General features: G+C 37.4%; 1 protein-coding gene across 2 annotated transcripts; it reads right to left on the reverse strand.

Moving 5' to 3' along the window:
• Position 1: 1 nt before the first annotated feature.
• On the reverse strand, positions 2–28,000 carry TRMT1L (tRNA methyltransferase 1 like). 2 transcript variants are annotated; one of them, XM_037145697.2, is made up of 15 exons: positions 27,739–28,000; positions 23,754–23,861; positions 22,073–22,186; positions 21,440–21,504; positions 19,712–19,841; positions 18,171–18,294; positions 17,338–17,417; positions 13,960–14,209; positions 13,420–13,632; positions 11,899–12,089; positions 5,323–5,401; positions 2,708–2,874; positions 1,883–1,945; positions 468–594; positions 2–368 (listed from the first exon to the last, which is right to left on the reverse strand). In XM_037145697.2, the coding sequence occupies exons 1-15, from the start codon at positions 27,968–27,970 to the stop codon at positions 116–118; spliced, it is 2,196 nt and encodes a 731-aa protein (XP_037001592.1). In that variant the 5' UTR covers positions 27,971–28,000; the 3' UTR covers positions 2–115. The 2 variants fall into 2 exon arrangements, with proteins under 2 accessions (XP_037001592.1, XP_037001593.1); XM_037145698.2 differs by lacking the exon at positions 1,883–1,945 and having other exon boundaries at positions 3–368.

A 28,000-nucleotide genomic window follows, 5' to 3' on the forward strand; every position in this document is an offset into this window, starting at 1 on the left:
AGCACATCTTTATTTTATTTTTACACCACTGACTTGGAAGAATAAAAAAAGAACTACAGGTGGTATAGAGAACTCAGGCCAGCTATACAGACACCTGGGAATGAAGCCTCCACGTTCACCATCGTCTACAGCTGCTCGCTTCCGCTTTGTCAGTCACTGCCGCCTCCACCCTGTCAGCCACCGAGTCTTCTGGTGCTGACGGGACAGGGCCCTCCGACTGTCCTCCGGTGTAGGTGGGAGTGCTGTGCTTTAAAAGAATGGACTTAAACTGCATCAGAGGTGCGTCTGTACGGACACCCATGGGGTCAAAATGAGTTCGGCTTACTCGAAAGCCTGCTTGAGAAAGATAGCACAGAAACTTTTTTAACCTGCGGCCAGGAAAGAAAAAGGAATGAGGTGGTGTTTTTATTTAGATCACAATCATTCAAATACAAAATTCACACGTTGCCATTCACTGGCCTGCTTACTTGGGCATGTTCATCCCTTTAATGCTGTGTCTGTGGATGTTGTAATAAAACGGAGGATGTTCAGCACTGACGTCAGTCTTCTGCTTCTTGGCTAAACTGGTGACTGTTTCACTACCTTTTCTTTTTCCTGAAACACACACACACTTAGCATTTTCTTAAACATTACATACCAAGTGCTTTTATAACTACATGTCATCTCAGGTCTAAATTCTCTGAAACACCATTTCAATCTATCCAATCTTAATTCCTGGAGAACTCGTGAGAATAAAATACTCTTATTTTCACTATCCCTTACTGATGTAACTTTAGTATATAACTGTTTGCCGAGTCAGAACTGGACTTTCTACCTTCTTCAACCTCAAGTCTCAAGTCCAGTTCCACCTCCCATAGAAAGCTGTGAATTCTGGGCCGGTCGCCTCACAGGCGTCACTGCTGCCAGGGCTTTGTGCTCCTTAGTTCCACTGAGTGCTGTCACTTTTACTGTGGGATGTACGCAGGCCTTTCATGTGTGTAAACCTCTTCCCAGGTTATAGTCTTAATTCCTGGGATAATGCCCTTCCGTTGTGTGGCTGTACTCCCTACTGAATGCTGATGTTTGATAAACAGAAGGTCTTCAGTGGTCACCAAACCTGGCCAAGGTTCCCCAACAACAAAAGAAGAAAGTTACTGTGAAGTCTAATGCTCATGATGGTCTGCCATACTGCCGTTTTCTTACTTCTGACAGAGAAATTAAGTGGAATAAATGGTTTTAGTGATTTGAATGTTAGTACATTAGCTGAAGGTGCCAAACGAACATGACTATTAGAAAGAGCAAACAGCAGTCATTAAACCACACGCTGTTAACAGTTGAACTTTTCTTGTCTTTGAAGAGGAACACTAAAATACTGACCAACTAATACAAGATTACAGCTTGTAATTATAATCCTCTGCTCTTTCAACCTTAACACTATTTTCTTCCTTTTACCTGTATTCAACACACATTAGAATCTCAAGTTGTCTTTTAAAAAGCAAAACAAAACCACAGATATTAAGGCACTGCCGACATAAACCTGAACAGCCTTTTAATATGAATTTGCAATGCCTAAATACAACCACATTTTGAAGTATGCACACATCCCAAACTACAAGAAAGGCCATATAATAAATTCTTATGGCTACGGAATAGGTGTTCTGGTTAATCAGTGGAATTGCTATGTATTATAAGTTGATGAGAAAGTTTAAAAGAGTAAGAATTTTAATTTTTACTCAAACAGAATTTGATCTTACAGTTCTTTCAAAGGGATTTCCATGTAGTAGAAATGCGAACAGAGTCCATGTAAACAAGCAGGCTACCAAAGAAACCTCTCCGTCTTGCTGTCTGCCTTTCTGCACCGATACATGCATCTGTACACATGCACACACGGATCCATACATACCTTGTGCAATGTAATTATCTGTTGTGGTGTCATCTGTAGTTTTAATAAACACACCACATTCTTCTAAAATAAAAACAAAATATTTTATAAAGTGCTAATAATTCAAAATTTAAATAAAAGCTCACTAAATTACATGCATACAGCTTTTATGAATATATGAGAGATTCTGTGGCAAAATGGCAAGAACTGCATTTTAACTCTGCAACCGCTGCTGCTTCTCATGACTGAGGAGAAACGCTAGGATGTCTAGCAGGCTCACCCTCGGGTCAACGGCCAGGAAAACATAAAAAACCCCCCTAGTTTCAATGAGTGTTAAGTGTAAAACCTAGTTTCTGTGTCTCAATGGATAGTATCAAAAACTTTGGCCACTCAAAATTCCCCAAGATTTCTCTTTCAAGAAAGCAGATAGAGGGTAATAAAATCACAACTAACTTTTGGTACTTTAATCTACTGAAATTAAAAAATATATATATTATCCCCTGGCTGGTGTAGCTCAGTGGATTGAGCGCCGGCCTGCGAACCACACGATCGCAGTTTGATTCCCAGTCAGGACACATGCCTGGGTTGCAGGCCAGTTCCCAGCAGGGGACTCACGAGAGGCAACCACACATTGATATTTCTCTCTCCCTCTCCTTCCCTTCCCCTCTAAAGATAAATAAATAAACTCTTTTAAAAAAATCAAATTTCACAACCAAATTATGATCAGACTCATTAGAGGGGATTTAAAGCACAATACTCATGCTGCCTTTGATTAAAGCATCAAGTGCGGTAAAGCACTTTGGTAATCCATTTGCAAGCTGGTAAACGGATTTTCAAATGAGTTACCTTGCTTGTTGGGGTTTGAAGGCGAATGAACAGAAAACTGACTCTGAGGGGCACACTCGGACTCGAAGATTAACGTCTTTACTAGGGGCTGAATGTCATCTAAACCATGGTGAAGAGACTCCACTAGCATTCTTTTTAGAAATCCAGTATTGAAGAGGGAACTTGACCTAAAAAACAAAACAAAACAAGAAAATACAGAGAATTGGGTTTGAGAGTCATGTTCACTGTTGTAAAAATCAGCTTCCATAATTTAACCACAACTAAGACATATAGTTAATTACACGGAAACTAAAAAGAATTTATGATTTAACGAAGAATTGTTTACTGTTTCCCCATTCCTTTTCATCCCGTCAATTCTCTCCACTGGTGAGATCAGTGGAGGAGAGTCTGTTCACAGGTAAATCAACAGGAGCTCGCCGAGCCCTCACGAGACATGGAGCCCTGGCTACACTGAGGTTGGAGGATGCGCCCAGGTATAAAACACAGTGTTCACCCCGGAAAGCCTGGAAACGCAGACGGGGACACGGTGCGTAGGCTTTCACCGTGCACGTCCCTGTCGGTGAGAGTAAATCGATCGATTCCACGTGTTCATGGTCAAACAGAGGAGAACGGCCCAGGGGTGGCTGGCACGCCTCCCATTTCATTGAGAATCACAGCTGTGATGTACAGAATATGAAATCCCAGCTCCGATAAACCTGGATTCCCTTCCTGGCTTCTACCACTAACTAGCTGTGTAATCTTGAATAATTACTGCTTTTGAGTCTCATATCCTTCATCATAAAATGGAAGGTAAAACCTCTCACAAACTTGGGAAAATTCAATGAGATGGTAGGCATAAAATCTCCACGACACAGTATACTTAATGAGTGGTAGCAGTTATTATCGGGGTTAGCACATGCATGTGGAAAGGTATGTGACTTCAAGTGTCAAATGAGGGATCAATGTAATGCTATAAGGGAATTCAGAAATAACTTGGGTTAAAGCACTAGGGAGAAACTTCTATGAGGACGCAGACTTTGGGCTGGAGGTCGGGAAAGGGGAAGAGAATCTGGATGAGAGTAGAGAGATGACTCCGGCTTTGAGTGAGGAAATCCTAAGGCCTGACTCCCAGGACTTGGAACTCAGTCCCGGGAGGGAGAAAACCTGCCTTCTGGGCTGCTAAGTTTTGGAGGTCAGTTTTAGCCAACACTTAATAATTAATAATGCTGTGTCCTAATTTTCTCATTGGCAAGATGAGCGGGTTGGGCCAGAAGATCTTCCTTCTGGATCCAGCAGTCTGTTAAGAATAATTCATTTCTCCAGTTGTTTTTGTTTTAATTTTTTAATATTTCATTGGTTTTAGAGAGAGAAACATTGATTTGTTGTCCCCTTATTTGTACATTCATGGGTCCATCCTTGTACGTGCCCTAAGGATAGAACATGCAACCTCTGCATATTGGGACGATGCTCCAACCAACTGAACTACCTGGCCAGGGCTCATTTCCCTAGTTCTGAGGTCAGTGAGCAGGATTAACATGTAGCAGATGATATAGGTAAGAGAAGCAGTATCAGCAGAAGATAGGGCTGGCTGGATGTTCTCAGTCTAAGGGTACAGATGGGGTGGTGAACACAATGTAATACACGGATGATCTATTACAGAAATGTATGCCTAAAACCTATGTAATTGTATTCACCAATGTCACTCCAATAAATTCAATTAAAATTAAAAAAAATTAACTAGAATTAAAAAAACATGGGATAAAGATATTAAAATGGGCATCAGCACAGTTTTACCATTTTGGTTAATTTTTAGGTTTAGTGGATGGCCACACCTTGATCCTGTAAATTAATGAGGTAGAAATCTGCAATGATTCTTGTCACAATGTTGTTGCCAATCTCTAGTTATTAATGATGCAAAGTACACATACATTAAAAATTTGCAGTTGGGGCCCAACTTAACAACTTTTCCCTAAAACAAAGGACTCTCTCATATGCCTTTCTTAAAATGAATTCCTCGAAGACCTTTTACATTAGCTGACTCTTCTATGAAGTTATTGTGACACTTTATAACCACACCCTAGAGTTCTACATTTATCAACCAAAAAAGGCTCATTGTTAGTACTCAGAAATGAATTAGCAAGTCAGCAGATCCCTCAGGCTTCTCTAGTTCCACTGTCTCTCGGCGCCGCCCACAAATGGGGGAGAGTGGTATAGAGAAATCTGAAAACGGCCAGCACCTAAGGTTCATAGAGGAAGAAGAGTCATAATTATTTGCCTTGACTTAAAAAAAGTTCAATCAAAATTTGCTTCTCTTAATTGTTTTTGTTTTTTTATTTTCTAGAGAGAGGGATGGAGAGAAGGAAGGAGGGATGGGGGGGGAGGGAGGTGAGGGGGAAAGAGAAAGGGAGAGAGAGATGGACTTGTTGTTCCATTATTTATGGCTTCACTGGTGGCCTCTCATGTGCCCTGACCTGGGATCACACCGCGACACTGGCCTACTGGGAAGACACTGACACTAACCAACTGCGCCATCACCTGGCCGGGGCCTTGTCTTTTACCATACATCATCAAAAGTCAGCAACCAAACCAATACGTGTATCAATTCTGAATATGTTGTTAAGCTTTGGCACACATACCACAGAGGTCCGAGTTCTATTGCTGTCTTTCCAGGCATGCTTCCGTGACAGTTACAGGGCAGCTGTCTGTATGGGTTTTCTGTGAAAAGAAAGAAAAACCAGAGCAGACATGACAGTGTCCGCAGTAGTAACTGTTACGTTAATAATTTGCAGCTTCTGTATATTGAGAATCTACTATGTGCCAAGGATTATGCTAAGTATTTTTGCAAAAATCTCAATTATACAGAGGATTAAAGTAGAAGAGAAATTATAGAAATCCATATCAAACAGCTTATTAGAGGCCGTTTACTAACACTTAGTTACTACACAAAATTATTTAAGAGAAAGTCTTATAAAGTCCACACATATCCGTATTTTAAAGTCAGCTGATTTACACACAATAAGATGTATACATTTTATGTGAAAAGGCTGATAACTTTGACAAATCTTTATGCACGAAACACACTGCTCATATTAACTCTTCCACAACTAGGAAGAAAACAAATTACTCTTTCCTAGACCTGATTCATAATCAGTCCCAGAAACATAGGCTAGAAGACTCTCATTCAGTTTAGGGAGCAATGAAGCCTGACAGAATTGTAAGGCAATTGGGGACATACTTGGTTTCCAAAATGGGGCAATATTTTAGCATGAACTTTTTCAGTTAGTCATTTTTAAATCAGACTCGGTCTCCAATTAATTTTTACCAGGCTATTTCTGGGTGGATCAGTTACCGCATATTGTGCAATGTAAAAAGTACACTTTCTTGCCCAAATTTCTGAGGGAGAAATAAGGATGTGCATTACACATGGGTATAATGATTACGTACCATGGGTATGACAACGCCATGTACAATGTGCACAAAAACATGGGTGCACATTATAGGCAGCCAAATACGGCACTGTCAGAGGGCCGGACCCCGTCGTCAGTCCCAGGCATATTCAGGGCTGTGGCGGCAGGGACACGGGCCCACAGCTGCTTGCTGTCCATCAGCATTATTCAATGCAATTAAAGGCATAATACACAGCGTGAGAGCTTATTTTAGATTTACTTAACAGGTCTCTGGCACTGTCTTTTCCAGGTCTACTTTTCAGTATTATGTAACTGTAAGCCTTAAGAGCTGTCATTGATTAGCTTTGTTGAGAACTATGTCCTTAAACATTTTATGAATATATTCAAGAAGACTTCCCTGGAACCATGAAATAAGTTACAAATATTACAGGCAGAATTACCCAAATGAGGGCGATTCACATCGACAGTCAGTCAGTTACACCCACTTCCCACGGGCAGGCAGCACACACGTGAATTTGTGTTAGGCTGTTTCGTGACGCACTGTGCAAAATGCTCCCGCCCTCCTCACCCGTCTTTCCTCAAGCCCCTTGCCCAGGGTTTCTCGGTGCTGGGTCGGCATCAGCAAATTCCCTCTCAAGTGAACAGCAGAAAATGAAAAGATAAAGAAGGGAAACTAGTGTTTCCATGTCACTGGTATATAGACTACAAAGGCAATTTCAGAGGAGGCATTCAAAACTCTTGAGACTTCTATTTAAATGCAGTGACTTGAACCCACTCCGTCCCTGCTGTCTTTTAAAGCATGGTTGAAATGAGAGCAATGGAGTACAATTCAAACTCCAATGATAAACAAAATGAAAGAAGAGGTAAAAGAAATGAGAAATGCCAATAAAATTTTAGAAGTGGGACTCAGATACACAAGGAGTAACTGATTTTTCAGGCCGGACGGGGCTGAACCTGCGCCTGGAACGGGCGGGCAGGCTGCCAACAGAAAAGCAAGCGCCCTGGCGTCGCAGGGCCCACGAAGGCTGCGCACGGAGACTTTGACTGTCTCTGGGGGTCAGAGGCTGGGACTGCGAAAAGGAGGCCTGGGTGAAAAACCAGGAGTTCCTCTCTAACACCCAGAGGCAGGCTCCTGTGTCTTCCCCATCCCAAGAGATCAGTTAGTTTTGGGTGACGCTGAACCGCTGAGGACATAAAACCAGGGGCATTAGTCACAGATACCAGAGAGAGGAATGAAGGAAAGGAGTGGGTAATGGTCAGACCTTCCAGTCTCCTTCACCACTATGGTTCCTGAAAGCTGAGAGAAGACCGGAAGATTCTTCTCTAGAAAAACTTACCAATTCAACAGAAAAGACCTATATATATATTTATTGGCAAGGGGGGAAGGGGTACCTCTAATGAAAAGGCAGACTGGAGCCTTCTCATTACAGTAAAATCCCTGCCTGTCCCGAGTGTTTCCAGACAACTTTCCGTGGGGACAACCAAAGACATTTGAGACGTACTCTGACAGAGAGAGACAAAAATATAATAAAAGGTAACTGTGTGGGTAACTATGAAAGATGTGTGTGTGTTTCTTAATTTACTTGAGAATTCGTAAGATTGTGCACTTAAAAATAATACTGTATTGTTGTTTTAAGTGTATATAAATGTAATTAATGTAAGACAAAATTAGCTTAGGAGGGAAGGAGAGAATTGTATTTGTGCAAAGTTGCTAAATTTTGCCAGTCTTACCTCATTATTAACCTGACATCAAAGAAAGTTAAAGACATATATTGTAATCCCTAGAGAAACCATTAAGAAAAAAATGTAACTGAAAAACACACAGGTAAAAAATAAACACAGGTCCTGGTTGGTGTGGCTCAGTGGATGGAGTGCTGGCCTAAAACCAAAGGGTCACCAGATCCATTCCCGGTCAGGGCACATGCCTGGTTGTGGACCAGGTCCCCAGTGGGGGCCATGTGAGAGGCAACCACACATTGATGTTTCTCTCCCTATCTTTCTCTCTTCCTTCACCTTTCTGTAAAAAGAAATAAATAAAATCTTAAAAAAAACCAACAACACAGAAAATAGCACTAAAAATATCTGTTCAATACTAAAGACTGCAACAAAAGAGGAACAGAAAAAGACATGAACCAATTATAAAAGCCAACTATTTTAATAATTACATGAAATATGATGGCCTAAAACCTCATCAAAAGGCAGAAAAAAATGATTAGACTAAATATTCAATAAAAAGGTAGGTTCCAATAACACACTCAGATTGAAAGTAAAAAGATGAGAAAAATATATTATGCAAATCATAAATACAAGAGTGGTATTCATATTAATACTAGATAATGCAGGCTTTTAGATAAGAAATGCCACAGAGTTAAAGATGGACATTTCATAATGATAAAAGGACCAATACATGGCCCTGGCTGGTGTGGCTCAGCGGTTGAGTGCCGGCCTGCAAATCAAAGGGTCACCAGTTCGATTCCTAGTCTAGGGCACACGCCTGGGTTGCAGGCCAGGTTCCCAGTAGCGGACGTGCAAGACGCAACCACACACTGATGTGTCCCTCCCTCTGTTTCTCTCTCCCTTCCCCTTTCTAAAAAATATTTTTTTTAAAAAAGGACCAATACATGAACAACAACAACAAACCCCCCCCAGAAATCTCTCTGAGCATTTTTAGAGATAAAATGAAGTTAAAAGAATACAGGCCAAGGAGACTAGCACAGGAATAACAGTACAAAGGTAAGACCAGTCTCAGAGTTAAGTATACATTTAAAAGCCCTTTCTGGAAATGAAGGATTTGAACTACATGATGAAAGGTACACCATGACCCAGAAACACTGATCCTGACAGGACAGACAGAGTCGGGGTGCTGGGTTTCAAAAATAAACCTTCCTTTGGGCAGCCAGACAAATGATCATGTCACATGGAAGAAGGAAAATGACATTAATGTTCAGTGATACAAGACTTAAGAACTTTAACGAGGCACTCAAAGAAACGCTGTAAGCCCTTTCAGTACAAAGGCCATAAATGATGAGTTATGAACACGCATGAGAGCAAGGAGCATTTTCCCCACGAACCCTCTTGACTAAAAGTACATTTAACCAACTAAGAAATGAGTAGAGAAATTATGGCCAGAAGGCTGATGATGATCTGAATATATTTAATATGCAGATTATATTGGCAAAACAATATAAATGGAACACATTCTAATAACACAAATGGTATAAAGAACAAAGAGTCGGAAATAAAAATGGAAAGCCAATGACCTCATTTATGATAGCAAGAAGCCAAAGTATATTGTTTGACCAATAAATCCAAATTACCGAAATATACATATTACTACTACAAAAGTAAACATTAAGGTAACAAATAAACAATGATAGAATAGATAAAACAGTATCTAATGAAGTTAAGGAAAAAAAGCAGAAAGGACAAATATTAAAAATTTAAAAAAATGAGACTGTAACCACAGAAACCAAGGGAATGAAAAGGGAACATTAGACCCTGCTTGGCTCAACTCTACGTGAGTCAACCAGAAGAGCTGGGTGAATAGAGCTAAGCCTTTAATGAACTTGATGCCAGTTAAACAGTCGCCAAGCACTGAAAAAAAGGAGGGGAAGTCCCAAAGTCTTTCTGAAGGGAGTTTAAACTGATTCCAAAACCCAACCTAAAACAGGAAAACTATACAAGTATTGAAAGAAAAAACCTTAAAAACCTTAGCAAACAGAATCTATATTGAGAACACTTCCTCACTAAATAGTTTATTCTAGAAAGTAACAACAGTTTGATATTGGGAAATCTTATTAGAATTAATCAAATTAATAGCTCTAAGGAGAAATACCATATAATCTCCACAAATGCTGAAAAAATATGACAAAATTCAACATCTTAATAAAACACAGTGAAGTAGGAAATGAAGGACACCACGGTAGGCGACCAGCATCTCACCCCGGCTGGAACCGGAGAGCACCAAAGGAAACTGGAGAAGGAGCCTGGCACGGGCCCTCCGCCCTTTTACCAGGTGACACCGTGGCAAAGGGGCCAATGGAAAGCGCATTAGGTTCTCAGCAGGCTTCAAAACCACAACAGTATCCTTTATTTATTATGGCTTATTCATTTTTTGTGTAATTAATATATGCGCTCAGTATCAGTCTGGGAGGCCCAGGAACACTCTGAAAATAGACTTAAAAAATTTATTGATTGATTTTAGAGAGGAAGGGGGAGAACCACTAATTTGTTGTTCCACTTATTTACGCATTCATTGGTTCTTTTCCTTTAAAAAAAAAGATTTTATTTACTTACTTTTAGAGAGAGGCGAAGGGAGGAGAAAGAGAGGGAGAGAAACATCATGGATGTGCGATCAGGTGCCTCTAGCACACCTCCAACTGGGAACCTGGCTCACAACCCTGGCATGTACCCTGACTGGGAACTGAACTGGTGACTTCTCGGGCAGCAGGCTGGTGCTTAATACACCTTGCCACACCAACCAGGGCCATTGGTTGATTCCTGTATGTGCCCTGTATAAGGGTGATACTCTAAGTAATTGAGCTACCCGGCCAGGGCCTGAAAGTAGAGCTTTGAGAAGGGATTGCACTGACAGATATTAACCCAAAAAACTGTATGTAAAAAAGTGTAGTAGAGATGAGTAAATATTCATCCAACCACTGGAACAGAATAGAAAATCCAGAAACAAACTCAAATGCATGTGAGACTTGAGTATAAGAAAGAGATGGTATTCTCACATTTACACTGGTAAAAAGGTAGACAAATCAATAAAATGTAACCTACCTTGAATAGAAAGCTTACTCTAACTATAGACAAAATCCAGAATACATAAACATTCTCTTAACTTCAAATGGCGACAAAGAAAAACTATCAAAGATTAAAGAAATGGATTTGCAAACCTGAGCAACAGAATGAGACTATTTGTAACTCCTATCACAAGGGATTAAGTCTAATATATAAAGAACTTTTTATATGAGTTCTTAAAAATCCATACTAAAAAATGCCAAGAACCTAAGAAAACAATGGGCAACTGTTTCTATAGCCTAGAAAAGCAAAACTAAAAACAGCTTTATGAAGGCATAAGCGACAAAAATTGTCCTTGGTTCCCAGGCCTGGCATATAGTAGAAGCTCAGTAAATGTTTACTGAATGAATTTTATAACTGACAGCTTTATATTCAGCCAGAAACATTAAAGTTATTTTTATAAAATTAATGATTTGAGCCCTGGCTGGTGAAGCTCAGTGGATTGAGCACGGGCCTGCAAATGGGACAATCGTGGTTTGATTCCCAGTCAGGGCACATGCCTGGGTTGCAGGCCGGTTCCCTGCAGGCCAGTTCCCAGCAGGAGACGCACAAAAGGCAACCATACATTGATGTTTCCCTCCCTCTCTCCTTCCCTTCCCCTCTAAAGATAAATAAATAAAATCTTTAAAAAATAATAAGTCAGATACATGATTTAAAAAAAATAAAATAAAATTAATGATTTGAAAGAGTCTAGACAAAGAGGTAATCTGACTTATGTTCCTAAAATTAGTCACAGTAAAACTAAGTTATTTCTAGATGCTTCAATAACGGAGGGCAGGACTAGCGAGTGTAAATTGTATAGCATGAGTAAATAACTTTACTAAACTCACACGAATGTCTTGTCTGTTGATGAAAGGAAATCCAGTAAAGGAAATAAAGTCAGCGCTGTCGTCTTTCAAATCAAAGGACAATATGTATAATTAGGGATGTGATGAAGGCTTACATATTGGAGGACCATACATAAATTAAACACAATATACAGTCAAAAGAAACTTGACTTACCTTCTACCATATTACCATCCTTCTGAAAAATCCTCTCCTCACACCACTGACAATGGATGAGATATTGGATCTTCTTGGCTGTTTCATCTGCAGAAGTAGGCCCCCTCAAAACTCTCACGACCACCAAGACGAAATGTTCCAGGGCCACTGCAAACAGCACTTCTATGCCTTTGTTACATCGAGCTGCAGCTCTGCAAAGAAATGTGAAGTTATTTTGTGTGCTTACCATTTTTCTGTTTGATGTTATATTGACAAATATTAACTTGAGTATTAAATGATGGGTGGGTAAAGGGAAAAAGAAGGCAAATTCAGTTCTCAGTAGCAGTGCTTTTAAAAGGTCATTACTGTAGCTTTTGCACAAATTGAAAGATAGGACATAATGATGCCAGCCAGCGTCTTAGTAACTAGACATTTTCCCTCAGGGTATTCTCTCAATCGGGCTCTAGTCTCTGGTTTCCAGTGTCTCCCTTCTTCCTTTTCATCTGTATTTTCTATAAAACCTTCTTCCAAGCAATGTTTACTGAGTGTTACACACTAAACTCAGCTCACATGTATTAACTTGAATTTGTTAGGTTATAAGCATTTTTAAGTAGAAATGTACAAACTGCTCATCAGAGTTTTCAATTAATTAGGAATAACCCTTAAGGTCTATGAAGTCTAACCATCTATTTATGCTGAGGTAGAAAATCCAACCTAAATGCCGTGAGACGAGTGTTAAGTCAGCTGGCTGATCATCCATTACTTCTGATGTCCATTTACATTGTTATATTATTCTTCTAGCATAATACTCTGAATAAAAGGGGCTCAGAAAACTTGCTTTCCTCAATTGTTTGGAAATCCTGATAAGACAACTTTATAGGTAAGATCATTTTGCAGAATCAAGTTAGTAAGCCATCACTGTATCTTATTTTATACACATATATTTTTTTACTTATTATTTAAGAGAGAGAGAAAGTGAGGGAGAGGGAGACAGAAATATTGATTTGTTGTTCCACTTATTTATATGCATTCATTGGTTGTTTCTTGTATGTGCCCTGACTAGGCTTTGAACCTGCAACCTTGGTGTATCCGGATGATGCTTTAACCAACTGAGCTACCCAGCCAGGGCAAGCCATCATTTTATAAATTATTTGTTCACTAAAGAGGATTAGATGAAACGAACATAAAACAATGACTATTTCTAATTATTTAAAAATAATCTTTGCCTTTCCTTCTCATTATGCTAGCCTCTCATCTACCCTACATTGTTGAAATAACTGATTTAAAATTAACTTTCCATTTTTATCTTTTTAATACTACATTATTCTAATAACATTTTTAATTGGAGAGTAAATATTTTAGGCACAAGCTTTCAAATCAAATTCTAAAAAAATATAGTATAAGATTACCAAGCAAATCAAGATTACAGATATGGAATACAGAATTTCTACTTTGTACATATTTAAAAATAAGACAAGCGCTTCTCAGATCTGTTTTTGTCATACACCAAACACAGGAGGTACCCTGTTGGCAACTCGGTACCTCGCCAGTGCCGCCACAACAATTCGGGCTGCTAGTTCCTTGTAGTACTCAGTTCGGACGATGTTACAGCCGTAGTGACGCCGGGCGACGTGTTGTGCCTTGGCATATAAAGAACTGATGTCTGTAGAAGTCACTGACACTATGCCGAGGTTTCTTACATTTCTGAATGCAGAATCGAGATAGTTCACTGATGTTCCAAAAGGGTCTAGGTGTCTGAAATCAGAAGGAACCACAGGCATATTTAAAATCATCCTTGTAACCAAAATTATATAACTGTCATTGTTTCTAGTGACAAAATTCCATTAGTTCAAAAGTACTTTATAAATCTATTTGAAATAGAGACTTCTGTTTTAAAAGTAATAAAATGATCATAAGATGTGTTAGATATGCAAAAATAGATCAGACTTAAAAGGAAAATTGTCAGGCCTAGGCACTGCATTTCAAATGCTGGAAAATGTTCTTATTGCATTCCTTAGGCCACTGCTAGAACAAAAAGCTGTATTAACTGAAATAAATAAAAAGCAACTTTTTCCCACTTACATGAAATCGAAAGATCTCAAATGCATCAATACATTGGCATCCATTTTGGTCACCTGAATATTACCAAGTTTTTCCTCTCCTTCTTCAAGAACTTCATCAGTCTCTTCTTTCTCCTTACTGTCCACCACCACTTTTAATTTGTTTAAATGGCAGTTTTCCTGAATCAAGGTCACGGAGTTTTCATTCAAGTCATTAATTGTAACCTTGACTGCATTTCCCAGATGTTTTGCCCATTGTAATCCCATTATCCCTTAGGAGAAATGGGAAGGAAAAAAAGGTTCTAAATTGTAACAATTAAAAAACAAAAGTAGTATAATAATATAGAATATGATTCTATAAATAACAAAGAAATTACTTCAAAATTTTAATATTTCATAAGTAATTGTTTTCTCACTACAAAGCCTCTGAAGAAAAGTTATCACAAAAAATGTCTTATGGAATTTCATTACTATTTCTTACAAAACTTTTCTATGATCTCTGTTCAAATAAAATCGCTAGTAAGAAAAACACACAAGAAAGATTAAATCCCACTGGAAAGGTAATTATATAGTAAAGATAGTAGATTAATCACACGTAAAGCTAGGTTAAAAGACAAAACAGGTAAAAATAACAACAATTATAATAATTAAGGGTTATACAAGATAAAAAGATGTAAAATGTGACATTGAAAACAAAAAATGGGTTGAAGGATAGTAATAATGTTGAGCTTTATAATGGGATTGAACTTAACTTGCTATTAAACTTAAAATAGATTGTTACAGAAAAAGCTTCAAGGGTAACCACAAAGCAAAAACTTAGAGTAAATACACAAAAGATTGAAAAAAGGAATATAAGCATGTCACTAGTGAAAGTCATCAACCCCCAAAGAAAAAGAGCAAGAGATGATGAAAATAACAAAGAGGAACTATGAAAACTAAAAAACAATTTAATATGGTGATAAGTACATGTGTATCAATAATTACTTTGAATGTAAAGGGACTAAATCCTCCAATCAAAAGACACAGAGTGGCTGAATGAATAAAAAAAGCAAAGCAAAATCCATCTACATGCTGTGTCCTAGGGAATAACTTTAGATGCAAGGACAGACACAGATTGAAAGTGAAGGGATGAAAAGACAGTCCATACAAATGGAAACCAAAAGAAAGAGGGGAGTGGCTGTACTTGTATCAGACAAAACCGACTTCAAAACAAAGACTGTAATAAGAGACAAAGGCGGCCACTACATAATCATAGAGGTCAATCCAACAAACAGAACATTTGTAAATATTCATGCACACAGTATATGAGCACCGAAATAGATATACAGAGCAAATATTAACAGATCTGAAGGGAGAAACAGCAATACAATAATAGGAAACTATAATGCTCCACTTATTCAATACATCAACGGATAGATGATCCAAAGACAGAATCAGTAGGAAAACATGAGTCTTAAATGACACATTAGAGCAGATGCACTTAGCAGACACTTATAGGACATTCATCCAAAAGCAACAGAATACACATTCTTCTCAAGTGCATATAGAACATCTTCTAACAGCGATCACAGTTTAGGGCACGAAATGAATCTTAATAAATTTAAGGGGACTGAAATCATATCAAGCAACTTTTCTGACCACAGTGGTCAGAAAATTACATAAAGGAAAGTGGAAAATTCACCAATATGTGTAGATTTAACAACATGCTACTGAAAACCAATGAGTCAAAGAAAAAAATTAAAAATCGAAAACTACCTTGAGACAAATGAAAATGTCACATGTCAAAATTTATAGTATGCAACAAAAGTGGCTCTAAGTCAAATGCCTGCCTCAAGAAACAAAAAACTCTCAACCTAACTTTACACTTTAAGTTAACTAGAAAAGGAACAAATAAAACCCAGAGTTAATAAAGAAAAAGAAATAACAAAAAAGTACAGCAAAACTAAATGAAAGAGACTAAAAAAAAATTTTTTTAAAGAGGACACAAAATCAGAAATGAGAGAAAGTTATAACTGATACCAAAGAAATACAAAGGCTCATAAGGGACTAGTATAAATAATTACATGTCAACAAATTGGACAACCAGGAAAAAATGGATAAATTTCTAGAAACACACTAACTACTGAGACTAAATCAGAATGAAACAGAAATCTGAACAGACCAGTTACAAGTAAGGAATTCAATCAATAACCAAAAATTTCCCAATAAAAGTCCAGAACCAGACAGCTTCGTTGGTGAATTCAACCAAATATTCCAATAAAAGTTAATACCAATCCTTAAACTTTTCCAAAAAATAGAAGAAAGAACCATTCCAAATTCATTTTATGAGAAGAAATTACCCTGATAGCAAATGAGACACAGACACTAAAGAAAATTACAGGCCAATATTCCTGATAAACATAGATGCAAAAATTCTAAACAAAATATTAGCCAACTGAATTTAACAATATGTTAAAGGATCACACACCATGATCAAGTGGGATTTATTCCAAGGATGCAAGGAGAGTTCAACATCCAAAACTCAGCCAACAAATAAAGGACAATCAGTTAACAAATAAAGGATAAATATCATATGATCATATCAATAGATGCAGAAAAAGCATTTCACAAAATTCAACATCCGTTCATGATCAAACTAACAAAGCAAGTATAGAAGGAATGTACCTCAACATAATAAAGGCCACAGCTAACATCATACTTAATGGTAAAAAGTTGAAAGCTTTTCCTCTGAGATCAGGAACAAGACGAGGACTGACATTCAAATAATTATCTCTCTCTCTCTCACACACACACACACACACACACACGACAGTAACAGATGGAAAAGAGACTTGGCAGACATACTAAACAACTGAAATAGTGTTTGTCTGGATTCTGATTTGATAGTAAGAAACTGAGATAGTTGGGCACATGTAAACATTTAAGGATATTATAGAATTATTCTTAATTTTTAAGGTATAGTACTGGTATCAAAGTCCTTATCTTTCAGAGATCTAACTGAAATGTTTACAGACGAAATGACATCTGTGATGTTTCAATACAATGGCTGAAAGGGTGGGGATATGAGTCTGAGATAAGCACATGAAACAGTTACAAGACTGAGCATGAGTTGGTGATTTGTGGAGTGAGGAGACAAAGGGATTCATTTATTAATACCGTCCACTTTTTTATATATTAGAAATTTTTCCACAGTAAAAAAAAAATTCTACCTGGGATCTCCAATTTTTTTGTATTAAAATAAAATCTTACATTAAAAAACTTTACCTGGGATCTTCAATTTTTTATATTAAAATCTTACATTAAAATATTAAAATATTCTATGATGTCCGCATACATTTTCTGAGTAAAAATACAGTACAAATCTGACAAAGCCGGGTTCTGAGAAAGCTTCATGACTTACCAGTGGCTCCAAAGGCATCCAGACATTCCAAAGGTTTCCGTTCCTCAGCCAGAGCAGCCAAAGTGCAGAATATCAGTTGCCTAGAAGAAAAAATAATAATCTGAAATAATTGTTCTCTACCATGGCTTTGTCATTATAGATTTTATTTTATTTAAGAATATGAGGAAAAAGAAAGGGCCAGTGAGAACTGGTGTTCCTATTTGGAAACAAGCCTAACAACATACTACTATTTAATAGCATGAAAACTAGAAATTTGTGAAATTAAACTATGAAGCTAATTGGGTCCTGCTAACAAGCATTCACCATGAATAATGATTTTAGAAACAAGTTTTGTAAATAAAATCCACCCACAAAAGCACTGCTCATTAATTATACAAAGTTAGGTCTACTTTACTTTCTGAGGAAGAAATTGGTCTGAGAAAACATTAAAATAGATCATTTTCATTCTGTACCTAGTTTTAAATTTCAATACATGACAACAGAGATTTTCAACCTTTTTCATCTCATGGCACACATTAAACTAATTACTAACATTCTGTGGCACATCAAAAAACTATTTTTGCCAATCTGACAAAAAATAGGTATGATTTTGATTAGCACCAGATGGCTATTGTTGAACAGGCTACTGTCATTTTTTTTTTTGACAATCTAAGGGAAAAGAGGTCAATACCCCAACTAACTAGTCAGGTATTGCAGGTTTTAAAAATTCCTGGGCACACCAGTGTGCTGGGGCACACGGGTGACAACTTGCTACATTAGAACATAAGGATTAAGAGAGGGTACATTTGGAATGATTTAAAATATCACATGACACTTTTCGTAATTTAGCTTACCGATTTAGTTTCATTTTGGGATTAAAATAGGAATCTGTTTTCTGAGGTATGGAATAGTTAGGACCAACTTGTACATCTGTGTCTGCCTCTTTCAAAATTTCATTAGGTGGTTTAGCAGCAGAAGCTAAGATGAAAAAAGATTTCTAGTTAAATACAAAATAATTTTAAATATCTAAAACAATACACATCTAGAAAATAACTTTCCTTTATAATCATCTGTTAATGTAATTAGTTGTGTAGGTGTTAAAAATTGATCTATTCAGCACTGTCTCTGGAAAGGAGTAGTACTCAGTTGAGTATTTAGTGAATTAAAGTTTGTCAATGTGAAATCTGAACTGCCTAACAGATCAGTACATCAATACACGATACCTTGTTAAGAACAATCAACCTAAAAACAAACAAAAAAAGCAGAAAAAGAACAACGAACCTAAGATAGTTGAAGAATCCTGAAGCACCTTTATTACTCATTGAATACTATGTTATGTTTACACAGGTTGGCTGCTATATGTTATTGTGAGATAATGATCACAAAAGCACTATCTCTGTATGATTATACTTCATCAGCCAGCATGGATGACAAAGAATCAACGTATTTCCTGAACTTGCTAGATTTCAGAACACTTTCTCATAATTATGACTTAAATCACAAATTACATTCAAACAGATATGAAGGGGAAAGAGATTCTACATTTAATATACATTAGAATAATTTAGTTCCAAACTCAAATGAAATACTGATGTATTTATATACATTTGCTTTACATGTTTAAGAAATGGGACATATGTAATATGTGTGGGAACAAATACATGAGATTATATCAGCATGGTAGGTAAACGACAACCCTATTTCTCTTCTCACGATGCCCCAAAATAGTAACCTTTCCTGGCGCTGTGCTCTCCATTCTTCTGTAGCCACCAAAGTGGCAGTACCACAAACCTCACAAGATCAGCCTTTCTCAAAACAGATTCTGTGAGAAAATTAATGTCTACAGAAAATTATTTCAGCGCCTTTTTTTTCAACTCTTAAGAGAAAGGTATATAACACCATTCTAGACAGACAGAAAAGGAATTAACTCATTGTACACAGCAGATGCCTTAGGGAGGGAGGGGCTTAATGCTTAACTCTTGAGAAGGGCTCCCTCAGGGATAACTACCAATAACTTGATACCACTCAGGATAATCGATGGTCTTTATGTCATTTTCCCTCTTCTCTCCAGTGTGTTCCAACAGTAAGTATAACAGCTATTTGTGCAGGAGCCACGGTAGTAATATAACCCTACACTCACTCTTTCATTAAGATACCAACACTTACTTAAACATCAGTTGCTTTTTTTCTACCTGTGTTAAATGTACCTGTTAACTGAGGACAGATAAATGTTGGTGGGGGCCTCACAGAAAGAAAAGAAAACCTGAAGTAATAAAGTAGTAATTAACTAAGTGATTTAGGTTAAGTAACTCTTTATCTCCCTGATGTCTAAAAAGAATTGGACCATTGTTTAAGGATTTACTTATTAACATGTTAATGAGATTGTGTGACTTACCAGCAATATACCTGGATTTAGTCTCTCCTTTATTCACATGGCGCCTCACGTGTCCTAGCATATCAGTCCTTCTGGTGATTGTTGCTGAACAAATGATACAATGATAATGGGCGCCCATTTTACTGGATGTCTATCAAACAGAGTATTTAAATAAGTTACTAAGACAATGAAGTAGAAGTTTGTTTAAGGGTGCAAATTTACATGTTAGTATGTTGAGTTTAATAGTATAGATGATAGTATTAATTTTGCCTTGTGACTGAAGGGATCTTTACTTCCTTACTTATATTTACATATGCTTTTAAATTTTACTTTACAATAGGCTGCAACTTAATTTTTTTAGATGTTCCCCATTCATTCTAATCAGCAAATAACTGTATCCTCTTTTCTCTAAGCAGCACTTATAAGCGGTGCAGTAGTACATGTTTAACTGGCTCTCCAGGAAAATAAAGTCCTGATTTATCAGTGTTTGCAAATTTGTGTAGTATAACCACTCTACACTTTCAAGAAGAAACACTCTATAATTTCAAGCTACAATTGTGAAAGATTTCAAGCTACCAGTGCGACATCACTGAGTGTATTTAGGAAAAGACAGCATTACTACCGTGTAGATATTACATAAATAACTTTAAGAGCACAGATAATAGAAAAATGTAGTAAAATTATTAGGAAATAGTGAGCTTTGAGTATTCATTATCTTAGCTTTTAATATAACTTATGCACTTTTAAGTTTATATAACTTAATTTTTAACGATGAACTACATTTAACAACCAGCTTTCAAAATTTCTAGAAATCTGAGCTAGTTCCAGCAAACCAAATTTTAGAGACATAATGAAAAATCTATTTTTTCCAAGTAAAAAATTCTCACTTTATAATTTCTCACATAGCTGGGAACCAAAAGACTACTCCAATGGCTCTTTCCTACTTTTGATGCTTCTTCCTATTTACTTGATATCAGATGGCAAGCAAAGAATATTCAGGAACACTGCACAGAATTCCTTTTAGTACTGTGAGTTTCATATTCAAAATATCTCGCATAAGGTGCATGGACCCAGAACTGTCCTACTATTGGTGAAGAAATATTCCCCTCCCTGCCTCAGCACGTCACTTTTTTTTTTTTTTTGGAATCAGCACTTTACTCTTTTTAGTGATCCCGATGAAAAATTAATAATAAAGAGTCGTTAAACTAATATGTATTCAGGATAATATCACTAAAAATATTTCATAATTTTTATTCCCCAAAGGTCAAACCTATTCTAAAATGGACATATGTACTTACAGAAAAAAGATATCAAAGATTTCAGAAAATTTCTTATTCTGTCCTTTGACAAATTAAAAGGAAGGGCATAGGGAGGATGGTGAGAATGAATCAACACATACTAAGATGTTCACTAAATCACAGAAATTGAAGGCTCTCATTCCATGATCAAAATTGATTTTGAAAGAAAAATTACTTTTTTAAATTCTCCATTCTAAAATTAGTAAGTAAGTTAATTTTACTTTTGAGCACAGCAATTTAGCTGACTGAAATTGGAACTACAAAAACAATTCAATAGAGCAACTCTTTTTTCCATGCATTTCCTATTTTTCCTCCTATGATAATCTGAAAGCGCTCACACAAAATCTTAAAGTGAACCTCACTGCTGAATATGAACATTATAGTTTTAAAGTAAAAATTACACCTTCTTTAAAGAGGGCTGAATTTAAAAATAAATCTAACATCTGATTACCTGTTCTCCAATAATATTCGGTTTCACTGGTCGACAGGGTAAGTGACAGATACACATTCTGTAACCTAGAATAAGGAATAAGGAATGGCTGTTCGTCATATCGCGGTTTTTCAGATATTCAATTTTCACTAAAATTATTAGCAAATTTTATAAGGATAACTGGGATTATTCTTTATTTGTAATGTCATCATTTATTTAAATGAGATTGCCTTAATTTACTTGTTATATATGGTATAGTATAAAAACAAAGAGGAGATCCAAGTTTGAATACTGGTTTTGCCAAGACTATCTTGGATTAGCCACTGAGCTTCTTTAGAACTCAATTTTTATCATCTATTCACTGCCAACTTGACTTTTCCTTGGGCGACATTGTTCAAAATGTGGACCTCCAGGGTCAAACAGAGTACTCAGCACAGAACAGAGGCTTAATAAATATTTGACAAACTAAACCATTTGTGCCTTAAACTGCTATTGCCTAGAGAGCAATATCAATCAACACATTAAAAAGAGGGATATGAATCCCTCATAATTTTAAACTTTAAATATTTCATTAAGTTCACAACTAAATGCAAAAACTTGTACCAAATCTTGAATTTCATTTATAGCACTTGTAGCAAGCATATAAATACTAACCTTCAAATTCAACTGAGACCTTCCAGTGTAAATTTTGAAGGTGCCTACGAAGCTTATGGCTGTTACAAGCTCTGAATTTTTCCTTAGGGCACAATGGACAAGCCTGTTTGTTCCCTGATAAAAGAAAAAAAAGAACCAATGAAGCACAGAATACACTAGCTGTTAAGTGCTTAGATTCAGCTACAAAAAAGTAACAGGAGATTCCCCAGCCCCACCCCACCTTCTCAGAAGTCTTTCCTAACTTGAGGGAGAAGTCACACCCTAACTGAGCAGGTAATTAAAAGCAATTGTTCTAGCCTAGGGTCAGTGGTTTTTACCCTAAAACCACCCTCTCTGTGGCTAGCTGCTATCTTTGTTGCCACTGGGAACAGAAAGGATGAGGAAATGATAATCTAATATATCCTGCAGCCAGAATGCCTGGCAGAGTCACTCTGTACTTTGGACAGGGGAAAAAATATAGCTGTCACACTCTCAGAGGGTCAGGCGTTGGGAAGAGAGCATAAGTACTCTGGCAGTAAATATGTGGAATCAGAAAACTGGAAGAAGGAACCCAAAGCAGTAGAAGGAATTGCGTATAATTGCTATTCTGAGACAGGAGGCAAGACTAGAAATACTGTACCCTATTACTGAATTTGTAAAGTCTTCCTTCTTTATTAGCATATTCTTGAAAAGACTCTGGATCATCAAAATAGAACTCGTACTTAATTACAAATGTACCTCAAATAAAAACTTTGATAGTGTACAAAAGAATTAAAACTTTAAATTCAGATTTAAAACAATAAAAATATACAGAAGTAATCAAGAGCCCACTTAATAAAGTTTAATCCAATAAATACCTTTGGTATACAGCACACTGCAAGTATAGACACAATTTGTATTTCTTTTTTTTATTCTTGTTCAAGTACAGTTGTCTCCACCCCCACCCCAGCCCACTACCCGATGCAATTTACTTTCATATTAATACTCAGCCTACTTTGCCTTGGCTGGGTGGCTCGGTTGGTTGGTTGGAGAATCATTCCACGCACCAAAAAACTGCAGGTTCAATCCCTGGGTTGGGGTACATACCTAGGTTGCGGGTTCGATCCCAGGTTGGGGCATATATGGGAGACAACCCATCAATGGTTCCCTCTCACATCAGTGTTTCTCTCACTCCCTTCCTCTCTCACTAAAATCTATGAACATGTCCTCGAGTGAGGATTAAAAAAAAGTCACTGTACTTCAGAAAACCATGAGGTAATCTTATGGATGGAATCCAAGCACCAAGGACGGCAAATCAGAAAGAGAGGAGCTTGGGGTGTTGACAGAATTGTAGAGCTCTTGTCCCAGCCTTGAACTGCCCGCCTTGGTACTTATTTACATGTGAGAATATAAGCCTCCGTACTATTGAAGGCAATGTTTTTCAGGGAGTTTTATTATTCATAGCCAAATGCAATTTTTAACTCAGAATACATATACTCTTATCTATCCATGAGAGCAATTTTCTAGAGCAGTTGTGAAGTAACTAATTCCCACATCACCTTTGCATACAGATGACTATCGGTTTCCTGAACAAAAGTTATATTTACCAGTACTACTGCTCTAGCTCCACAGAATATATAAGACTATTCCTAGACTTTTCATGAGTTGAAAGATGACAAACCATTAGAAATTAAGGGAAAAAACTCCACCGGCATGGAAATACCTGCATCGAGATTATCTGAGTTCAGTGAATTAGAAGAGTCCAAATCTTCAGTTTCAAAAGCTAACTTCTCGAGGTCAGCAAGCTGCCTTTGAATTGAGATGTGTCTTTCTGAAAGGAAAATTTAAGAATTAGAAAAGCCCTGGCTAGTGTAGCTCAGTGGATTAAGCGCGGGCCTGCAGACCAAAGTATTGTGGTTCGATTCCCAGTCAGGGCACATGCCTGGGTTGCAGGTCAGTTCCCAGCAGGGAACACACGAGAGGCAACCATACACTGATATTTCTCTCCCTCTCTCTCCTTCCCTTCCCCTCTAAAGATAAATAAATTTAAAAAAAAATTAAAAAAAGAATTAGAAAATTATGCTTTAACCATCTATATTCCCCCCCAAATATAACAAAATATACAATTAACGTGTTTAAAAAATTTTTAAAAAGAAAAAAATCTGTATTCCATTTCTCTTTTTCTTTATCACTTCACAGAGTGTCTGTTCTTGCCCAACACCCTGATATCTAGATGGGGAACACTGCTAGGACTCAGTTTATAAGATGGCAAGTGTGCCTCAGGATGCAAAAAGTTGGGGGGAGAAACATTTGTGTAACCTCACAGCTTTAAAATTTAATTATTCAATATACTTCCACAAAAAAGTGTTTCTATTCCACAAAAGTGTTCTGTTCTGTACGAAACATTGAAGAAACAAAAGCCATGTTCCTATTTTCAGAGAACTTTCAATCAGGTAGAAGAGATTTAACTACTGACTATAACACGAGGCAGAATGAAATGAATACTTGGGGTGAATATAATGTAAGTATACAGAGCAAAGGGTAATTAATTCCAACAAGTGCCTTTCGAGAATGTCTTCACTGAAGAAGAGGCATTTGATTCAGTTGAGAATCGGTGGTGGGCTTTATAAATATAAGTAGCTTCATAAATGAAGGCATGGGGTATTCAAAAAATAGACATTTCCATCCCACCCCTGGCTGAATGAAGCTGGTAAAAAAATACGCAGCCAAAATGTAGAAGAGATCAAAAAAGGCGTACAATTTATGCAAGCGAGTTTGGCCCTTATTCTTTAGGCAATGTTAAGTCTTTCCGGGTTTTTGAGGAAGTGAATGATATGATGGGAATGTGTTCAGAAGGGTAACTCTGGGTGTCATTCCAAGAATCGATAATTGAGGTGAGAAATGCAAAGGTGCAGAACAGAAGGTTAAAAATAAGTAAAGCAGCAAAGAACTTGGAACGTGGGTGAAAAGTAAGGGTGAGGAATAAATTCACGAGTGAGACTAAGATTTTGAGTTTGTATCATTGAGAGTAATGGTGCCATTAACCAATAAAGGAAGAAGAAAACACGTATGGCAGAAAGAAGGAAGAGAAAAAGGGGGATTTAGTTCTTGACATAATGGTTTTGATGTACTACTGGTATTTGTGTAGTAAAGTCCAGTAGGCAGCTGTATTTGGAGTTCAGGCTGGATTTGGACTAGATATAAACGAGTCTCAGTAACACATTTTCAGGTTTCTCAAATATTTCATAAACTTCAAATGACATACCTCTAAATTTTGGAAAAGTATATTTACAAAGTGGGAGACTAAACACATGAGACTCGGAGATAACTGTTAGGAAAAGACCCTCAACGGGACAGGAGATGATGGGATAAACCATAAGGCTCTCTAATATTCACTATATGGTTAGGTTATACAATTTAGAACCTTCAGCCTTTTAAATTTTATTCTTGACACTGTTATTGTCCTGCCTAATTCCATTCTGAGCTTCACTCCCAGTTTCTTTGTGTAACCTTCTGCATAATTTGTGTCCTTGTCTGTCTCCCCCATCAATAAGTAGTAAAAAGATAGGGGCTAGGTCTTATTTATTTTTGTAATAGCTATGCAATAACTTGCAAACGGCAGGCACTAAAGTTTGTTAAATTTTTAAGTCATTGACCTTTTTGAATGCAGCAGTACAATGTGTCTATAATTTTGGAATTCAAGTCAGCACTATCAGCCATTCTCAAATTTATTAAAATACAAATTTTTACCTTATTTTTACATGAGAAAATCAGAGCAACACATTATTAACTTGGGTATTGTTCAAAGGAATTATGATATAATTCCTTTAAATAGGCAAATTTTTTTTCCCATTTTAATTGCCAGGTCAGATAATTCAGGTAACAAATCCATATATATAAACTGAACTATTTTGTTTGTAATCATAAAGGCTTTTGGCTTCCATGGTTCAAAGATCTGTATATAAAACAAGATATACAGTACTATATAAAGATGTGCTTTTTGAAATCATTCTAACTACTGAGTGATACAAAATAAGAGAAAGGGGCCTGGTAAATTAGAAGAGAAAATGGAGAATCCTGTGGTCCACTACTGAAGAACACTTGCAAAGAGCTGTCTAAAGATTCGTGATATGCTCATGAGTATCTTTGAAATCACTTTCTGCTTCAAGATAGTAGATAGCAGATAATCTGTACGTGAATCTACTCAACCTTTTTGCAACAGAGTAATAATCCAGAAGACACAAATCACATTAAATCTGATGAGTCCAGAATGCTAGGAGTTTCATTAAGAACTTTTGTCACTTTTCCTCTATTTTCAATTCTATTTCAGACATCTTCATCTTGCCTACTTACCACTGATTTCAAAGGACTAAGCAGACCATCTAGAAATAATTCTTAAAATGTAATTAATATGTATTTCTAATGCATTTCAGACTTCTCGACTGTCACATATTTGTCCCAGTAATGCATTTCCAGGTTACTCAAACACTGCATTCCTCAAATTACATACTTGAAAATTATAGAAAACATGAATACATTTCCTTAAACTGTTTTAATATATGCTTGATGGTGAGGAGGTAGAGAAAGCATGCATTCCCTAAAGCTGCTAAACCATGACCAATTAATATAAACAGAAGTGAGGTAGGGAGAATAACTTAGGAGACTGGACCCTTTCCACCCCCAATGCAGTTGTGGGTAAATTAACAACTGGCTGTATTTGCACCTACCCAGCTGATTTATAGGAGGAAGGCCTACCTGTCTTTTCCATGATCATCCCTACTCTTAAATCTACTATAACAGCTTGTAAAATTGCAAAATGATTCTATGAGACAATTACTATCCAAGTGTTTTATAACATTAAACTCACAACTAGCCTAGAAGTAGGAAAGATAATGAATTTTAAGATGTTTTGTTACAGAAAGAGCGTAAGGGTCAACTTATGGATCATAAAATGTTTTTTTAAACTTTCTTAGACCTAACGTTTAAAAAATGTTCAGAAGAGTCTTAAGAAAATGCTACTCAATAAAGTCCTTCATGGTCCAATAAATCACCACTTAGAAAATACACATATTCAGAAACACAGACAATAATACAGGCTATTAATTTTCAACAGCTGACTTCTGATGGAATGAAGTACAAAACTCAATTGGTATTTATGTCTGAGGGAAGATATCCATAATTTGGTCGACTATTAAACTACTCATCATCCTCAAATTCTTTTTTGTTAGCAAGCTTTTATAGAAAATCCCATCTTCTTGTGTATGTCGAGGCATAAAAGCTAGCTGAAAGCAATGATTTCTAAATCTTGGCAGCGAGGATCTACTACAGTAAACACGGGTTGCCTCGGTTACTGTCACATTTTTGCAGGGCTTGGTGACGAAGCTAAGGGAAACTACCCGATTAGGCATAACTTCCTATCTGTGTACCAGGAAAAAAAAAAAAAACCCTATCAATAAAGAAGCCCTCAAACTGATTTTGCAGCACCCCTGGCCTCCCCATAACCTTCATCGCAACGTCCGCGAGGTCTATGGACATGACTTCTCCCATTCTGTGGCCGAGTGCCCAGCTACACGGGTCCCTCCAGCCTCCCTCATTCCCCTAAACCTGCCTTTCCCCATAAAAGCCATCCCACTGAAGAAGGGCCTCCCCAGTAAGACGCACTTTCTCGCTTTTCCTGCAGCACAAAGATCTGGGCCTCCTGCACTTACTGCTTTCAGCCTCGTCAGGGGCAGAGGCTAGGGACGGGGACAGGGCCGGAGCCTGAGCCAGGGCAGGGGCTGGGGCTGGAGCCGAGGCCGGAGTCGGAGCCGAATCCGGAGTCGGAGCCGAGTCCGGGGCCGGAGCTGGGACCCGAGCCGAGTCCGGGGCCGAGATCAGGACCTGGGCCACCTCCTCCTCCTTCTGCAGGGGAAGCAGCTCCTCCTCCGCCATATTCTCCATAGTTACCGCTTCCGTGCCAGACCCGCCCGG

The sequence above is a fragment of the Artibeus jamaicensis genome, unplaced genomic scaffold (assembly GCF_021234435.1).
Source record: "Artibeus jamaicensis isolate MK-2021 breed Jamaican fruit bat unplaced genomic scaffold, CSHL_Jam_final contig_2170, whole genome shotgun sequence".
NCBI classification, from domain to species: Eukaryota; Metazoa; Chordata; class Mammalia; order Chiroptera; family Phyllostomidae; genus Artibeus; species Artibeus jamaicensis.

Coding starts and splice junctions, on each gene's coding strand:
- TRMT1L (XM_037145697.2), bottom strand. CDS start 27,970: ATGGAGAATATGGCGGAGGAGGAGCTGCTTCCCCTGCAGAAGGAGGAG. Junction 23,862..27,738: donor CCCTGACGAGGCTGAAAGCA/GTAAGTGCAGGA, acceptor TTTTCCTTTCAG/AAAGACACATCTCAATTCAA. Junction 18,295..19,711: donor TAAATCCAGGTATATTGCTG/GTAAGTCACACA, acceptor TTTTCATCTTAG/CTTCTGCTGCTAAACCACCT.